General features: G+C 43.0%; 1 protein-coding gene across 1 annotated transcript; it reads right to left on the bottom strand.

Moving 5' to 3' along the window:
- Positions 1 to 4,540: 4,540 nt before the first annotated feature.
- LOC308306628 (kelch domain-containing protein 3-like) lies at positions 4,541 to 5,572 on the bottom strand (the record flags this gene model as incomplete). The annotated part of the gene is made up of 1 exon (XM_080751669.1): positions 4,541 to 5,572. One exon carries the CDS (start codon positions 5,570 to 5,572, stop codon positions 4,541 to 4,543), a length of 1,032 nt encoding a protein of 343 aa, XP_080607795.1.
- Between the last annotated feature and the right edge of the window lie 1,518 nt (positions 5,573 to 7,090).

Here is a 7,090-nt window from a genome sequence, read left to right as displayed (position 1 = left end):
CAAATGTGTTCATAAAGGTGTCTACTATCACCTCTGAACTTTGTCAAACCCAACTCCCTTGACATACTTTGTGGGAGCCAATCAAAGTTGGGGGTATCCCGAGGGCCTGGGATTAAAGGGGGGGAAAAATGGCCAATATGAGCGTATGAGATGTGTAATTAGGGTATATTTGGGCTGCTGAATCCATTCCAACCATCCATTCCAATTATCAGTAAAAATGACTCCTTGGCCTTAAAATAGGCCACACCTACTTTTGTGTGTCCATGAGACATAATATTGTCAATAAAAAAATGGTTGGACTAGGGTTTGAATTCATGATCAGGTGGGTAAGCACACATCATGACACACAGGATAACATGATACAATCTGACAAGGAACACTCAAAAGGGTTTAAAACATAGGGACTAACAGGACACAGGTGAACTCGAATGACATGATTGTCTAAGCCTTAGTCAATTAGGCCTATTTTATGGCCAAGGAGTCATTTTAACTGAAAACTAATGGTTGGAATGGATTCAGCAGCCCAAAAATACCCTAATTACACACCTCATTGGCCATTTTTTTTGTCCCCCCTTTAATCCCACCCCCAACTTTGATTGGCTCCCACAAAGTATGTCAAGGGAGTTGGGTTTGATAAAGTTCAGAGGTGAGAGTAGACACCTTTATGGACACATTTGTGAAGAAAGCTATTGGAAAGCATTTAGTTCCCAGATAGGTCTAACACTCGGATAACTTTCCCTCACTATCTCCATAAAAATTAGAAAGACAAAACAGGGAAAGAAACCTGTGGAAAAAATGCTTTTGCAGGACATTATCTGGAAAATAGCAGTAAATACTGAAAAGTTGTACAGTGTGCACAGAAGTGGGGAACTAGATCCACACACGGTAATCAACAGAACACACACACTGTATACTGTAGCTAAATCTATCCCTCCTTTAATCCCAACTCTTCCTAGGATTCCAGGGCGTGGACTGCTCCTCAGCGGTGAACGGATGCGTGTCAAATCCTTGTGACCCTGAAGGGACCCTCCGCTGTGAAGATCTGAACGCCACGTACGCGTGCGTGTGTCGACACGGGCTCACGGGGCGCCACTGTGAAAATCCCATAAGCCACTGCGTTGATCATCTGTGTCATCGCGGATCAAAGTGTGCGGAGCTACCCGGAGGGTTCAAATGTGACTGTTTACCTGGTAAGTTTTCATCATCTGGCAGCAGGAGCACCTTGTCGTCCTGGAAAAGGGAATTTTTATTGATAATGATAATGAGCACCTTATTGATCCTGTTTTTGAGCCGGGCTTTTCCTTCTTTACACTCTGATGTCATGTTGATGCACACACTTCTCACGTAAAATCTCAAAGTATCAACCTACAACACACAACTATTCAAAACTCTACACATTCAAGTCTGATGTCAATTACACAAGCACCTTGTTGTCTAAACACTACACACAATGTTCAGTTGTTGCACAGCTGAACATTGAGACAGGAACCGGAGGCATGATTGGCACAAAATACAAAAATGATTTGAAATAAAAAGATACAAATACCGGGTGACAGTATCCTGGTCAATATTAGACCAAGTACTGACCAAGTATTTTGATTTTTTTCAAAATACTTTTTTGTATTTTGTGCCCATCTCTGACCAGATCTACTGTAAATCATGTACCCAAATACAACTTTTGGATGCATATTTGTGTGCTGTTTTATGTTTGACTATAAAAAAGTAGGCCTACACTGAGTCATTTTACAAAAGGGGAAATAGCTCACTCCAGAGTCATTGTCATTCATATGGTGTGTTCCATTTCAACGATTGTGTTTTCAATGTTGCACTTCAGTGTGCTGTAAATGCTTGGTAGCGTGTAGCAAATGCTTAGTTGTGTGTTGTGTACTCCATGCATGGTGTGTGTCATTTGAAAATATGGCGTGCGTACCAGATGAAAACATGAGTTCCATTTTGTGAACACAGTTAGGTGATTTGATGGCAAAGTGTCCATCTTGGGAAGGGGGTGTGAGGTTTAGCATTTTGTGTGTGAGGTTTTCAGTTTTGTGTGTGCAGTTTTGAGAAAGCTTTATTGTAGTGAAAAATGTGTGTTAACAATCGTGAAAAAACTGTAAAACAATCATTCATGGCTTTATATTATGAATAGTACTGTAATAATTTCTTGATCGCCTCTTGTCTTAATTGTTTAAACATGACGTCATGGGCCGCTATGCTCGATAACAAGCTTGATAAGCCCAAAGCGTATTGATACCGGGTACTCAATACATTTGTTATGGAGTTTGTAGCGGGCCCTTGTTTCAAGCTTCCATCCTTAGATGTCTGTGTCTTTGATGTCTGATGTTGTACAACTTCATTCTAAAGTGGCAGCTAATCCCTGTTCTTTAAAAGACAAGATCTTTTACCTGTGAGATTATACGTAAACCCAGTGGTGGAAAAAAGTACTTCGCATTAAAATTGACTTGAGTAAAAGTACAAAAGTATTTGTATCAAAATGCATTTAAAGGAGTAGTTCACCTCCAAAATGACTTTTTTTCTATTGATTACTCATCCATGGAGAGTGGAGTTCAATAATATTTTTAGTTTTTTGTCGCATTCCTAAGACAAAAAATTGATTCGAGTAAATTTACCCCCATTGATTCCGGATGGGGACCCGTTTCGAAACGGGTCACCATCCGGAACGAATGGGGGTACATTTATTGTTATCACATTTTTGTCTTAGGAATGCGACAAAAAACTAAAAATATTATTGAACACTAGTCTCCATGGCATGAGTAATCAATAGAAAAAAAGTCATTTTGGGGGTGAACTACTCCTTTAAGTACCAAAAGTAGAAAGTACTCATTATGCAGAATATCCCATTTCACAAATTTTCAAATATCTAAAGTATTTTGAAAATGGCAGCTCTACAAGCTCACAATGCTAAGCTTGTAGATCGACTATTTTCAAATTGCCGAAATGTATATTGTGGGTGATCTATGTTCTGTAGTAAACTAGTGACTAAAGTTTTCAAATGAGGCACCCGCTCCTGAAGAGAAACACTCCAATTCCCAAAATGCAGCGGGAGATCACGTGACCAGGAAGTCGCGTACTTGAGTAAATGTACTTAGTTTACACCACTGTGTAAACCAGGGGTGCCTGGTCTACTTTTAAAATGACTAGCTCAACATGATCTACCCATCCAAAATGTTTTCGCTGAGGGCCTGAGGGGGGCTTTGGAATAGCAGCACTGGCGTTACATTTTAGACAAACACACTTACTGTAAGGGGGAAATAAATGTGAAATAGTGGGGGAAATGTCTTCATCCCTTTCTGTATGGAAGTGGTAGGTTTTGGGGTTCTTTACTGACTCTTGAACAAAGTATTGCATTGGAGGAATTTGCCTACTTTAGAAGCCATGAAGGGAGCTGACAGGCCCTTCTTGATGTCATATTGGCATATTCTTTTTACATTTTAATTATACATTTTTAGAGGCATGTCATGTGGTCTACCTGCACACCCTTGGTGATCTACTGGTAGATCACAATATACCTTTTGGGCACCCCTGGTGTAAACCATCTCTCTCTCCCTCCCCACAGGTCTAACAGGGCAGTTCTGTGAGGTAAATCTAGGTGACTGTGAAGACAAGCCGTGTGGAGCCCTGAGTGTCTGCAAAGACACCCTCACAGGCTACAGCTGCTTCTGTGCACCTGGCTTTATTGGTGAGTGCTTTAATCAGTGAAATACAACACAAACATGCACTCAGTTAGACATGGATCCTTTCACACCGTTTCACTAATCGCTGAGTAGGACTTGGCAAAGCTAACATTTTCAGTGGTGAGATTTTATTTTGCTTTAATCCCTGAGTTAGAGCAATGGTGGTGTTGTTGTTAATTAGGGCCGAGTTTGTCACAGTTTTGCTTTTGTTTCTGATTCATAAACCTTGAATGTGGTTACCATATTTGCTGGTGTTTTCATTTTCCATTTACCTATAGGTAATACTGTACATACCCCACGACACAAGCACTATTTCTGAAATGAATATTACGTGAGGATAAAGGTTTCGGTATTCTGAAAGTTCTGAGAGGCTTTTTACCAGTCTGCTTTGGACAGAGTTCTGTTCCCTGAACATGGTCCGTAAGAATTGGTATCGACAACCAATCTGTAAAACGGATACGAAAATGTTGCTGGCCATCATCGTTCAGAAGTCAGAACAGGTTGATGATAATGTGCGGCATGATGATCCCATGCCAAAGCACCAGCGCTCGCCAAGCAGTCTGCTCCCAACAAGCACGGTCAGGACCTGGACCAATCAGTGACGTCTCGATTGGGGCCAGATCAAGTCAAACCATGACTAGTCAGATCTGGCCGAGAATATCACCTGATTTCAACCAACATAAATCCTGCGAACGAAAACGGACGTCCTGGATTAATCAGAGAGGGTCCGATCGAGGCCAGATAAATATCATAACTAGTCAGATATGTCCCAGAATATAACCTTACATGCTCATATTTCAACTAACATTACAAATAACTAGGGGGCTATGTTCGCCCTTTATGTTATTTTATTTGTTGGTAGTCATGGCTGCCAGTTCCCACCTGATGTCGTGTGGGAGTCCAGACCACTCCAGTCCGTACTGAATAACAGCTAGCTTGCATAACGTCTTCAGACTAGGACTTAAGTCTAAGATGTACAGGTCATCAGGTTTGTCATATCCTCCAAAGAGAATCACACGATCTCCTACCATGCAACAGCACATCCTATACCGATACATCCCACCGGGGCCTTTACCTTTGGGCTCAACCTTCTTCCAGGAGAAGGTCTCTGGGTTTAATTTCCACAGATCATTTAATCTCATTCCCCCCGGTTTGTAGCCACCAAATATGTACAGCTCTCCATTGTAGGCAAATGCTGAATGACTCCTGCGTTCTTCTGGAAGAAGCTGTGTTGAAGGCGTGTTGAGCCAACAGTTGGTCTCTGTGTCAAACACTCTGATCTTGTTGTTGTAGGTGTCACTGCCACCAAATACAAACATCTTTGTCCCGATGATGGTGGCAGAGTGACATTCTGAAACAGGCGGTGGAGTACCTCCGGTGTTAATTAAAGACCAGACCATTGTGTTTGTGTCCATCTTGTAGATGTTATTATGGTATGTCACAGGGTGGTATTGTCTTCCATGGATAAACATGACCTTCCCTAAGACACAGGCTGAGTGGTCCTCCCTCGCCTCTGGAACGGTTCCAGAAACCTTGGGCTTAGACCACCTGTGCGTGCCTACATCAAATGCATAAAGCAAGTTGCAGTTCTTATATGTTTTGGTAATACGCCCTCCCCAGATGTAGATGGTATATTCTATCAGCACAGCTGTGTGGTAGCAGCGACTGAAGGGAACCTCAAGGTGAAGTTCTCCTCTTCCAGGTGTAACTGGGGGCAACATCATCCAGCGCAAAGACACAGTGTTGAAGACATGAACCTCAATGTAATCACTGTCATTGTTGTCATCTCCTCCAAAGGAGAACACCTTGTTCTCCACTATAACAGCAGCATGGTGGGGTCTCTTTGGGCCTCCGTTCAGATGTACCGTCCAACAAAACATTTCACACATCAGCAACACCTTCAATCAATGTTGCTTAATAGTATTACTGGAAAGTAGTTTCACGCAGGTGGATCCGTTGCTAAATGATGTTTTGCCTCATTGACAATTCATTTTAAATGAACTACATGATTGTGTTGTCATTGTGTGATGATATATATATGTTGTCATTTGTTTGTTTTTACTTTTGTTCATTAGTACTACTAGAAGCTCGGCGCCCTGGCCAACTCGGGAACTGTGCCTCCGACTGTGTTGCAGACACAGTGCTGGTTCCCCCTTTAATGCAAACTCCATTATACCTGTTGTCATAGGACCCGTTTTGACCATCTGTTTGCCTGGGTCCATTTATGCCCATATATGGAGATATCTGTATCTGTCTTTTTGCGTCCATTTTATGCCCATATATGGAGATCTTTGACCATCTTTTTGCCTGTGTCCATTTATGCCCATATATGGAGATATCCGTATCTGTCTGTCTGCATCCATTTTATGCCCATATATGGAGATCTATGCAGACACAGTGCCGGTTACAGAAAACCCTGATGTCAGACATCAGAATCCGAACCTTTCGTGCTGGTTCCGAATAGGGAATGAATGCCCCACCCTTTAATGCAAACCCCATTATACCTGTTGTCATAGGACCCGTTTTGACCATATGTTTGCCTGTGTCCTTTTATGCCCATATAGGAACATCAGAATACGTAACCATGGCATTGTTTGTTGACTCATGTGGTGTACGTGATCTCAGAGCCTTTTATGAAGTGATGTCACAATGAGTCAGCGCTTGTGCCGATTTCCTCCGGAACAGCCTGATGTCAACAATCAGCTCCGCATAAGGAGATTCCGAACGTTTTGCGCCGGTTCGGGAAAACCGCGCGTCGGGTCGGGTCGAGACCCGGCACTGCACTCCGTGTCGCGGCGGGGAACGCGCGTGCCGAATCTGAAGCCGGTGGGACGAACGGTTCTCGAGATACGCGGATTAAAGACAGACAGACACACACACACGCAGACAGATTTGTCGCATAGATAACAATAATCCTATAGTCCATGACGTCCTGGTCGTCAAGATCATCCCCATATGGGCTGTGATCTGGCCTAGTTCTGAACGTCCGGAGGACGTCATCATAACAACATCATGACGTCATTTGGCTTGCAGGGCTGTCACCTGGGCAGACGTGTGCACGTGCCCATGCATGTTCACGCGCCCATGTGCGCGAGGTCGCTTCCTCAGGGCTTTTTACTGGTTTTATTATTGTATCATACCTATCACAACCCACGGGGGATGTTTCAGCTTCACCCAGCTGAGTGCTGCCCATAGAGGAGGGGGGAGGTTCAGTGCTCAGGGACACGTCGTCCACACATTGCTGAGGGCTGGAGTCATACATGTGGCTGCAAAGTTTATTCAGCTGAATGCAGTTACATTACATTTCATGGTTCTTATGAGGACATGAGAGGTACACACTAAAAACTCATGGGTCATTTCTTGACCCAAATCATGGGTCATTTGTGTTAGGTCAAATT

The sequence above is a fragment of the Nannobrachium achirus genome (assembly GCF_963921795.1).
Source record: "Nannobrachium achirus genome assembly, chromosome: 21".
In the NCBI taxonomy this organism is placed as follows: Eukaryota; Metazoa; Chordata; class Actinopteri; order Myctophiformes; family Myctophidae; genus Nannobrachium; species Nannobrachium achirus.
The sequence above is the reverse complement of the archived record's forward strand: the minus strand, read 5'-3'. Positions and strand labels throughout refer to the sequence as shown.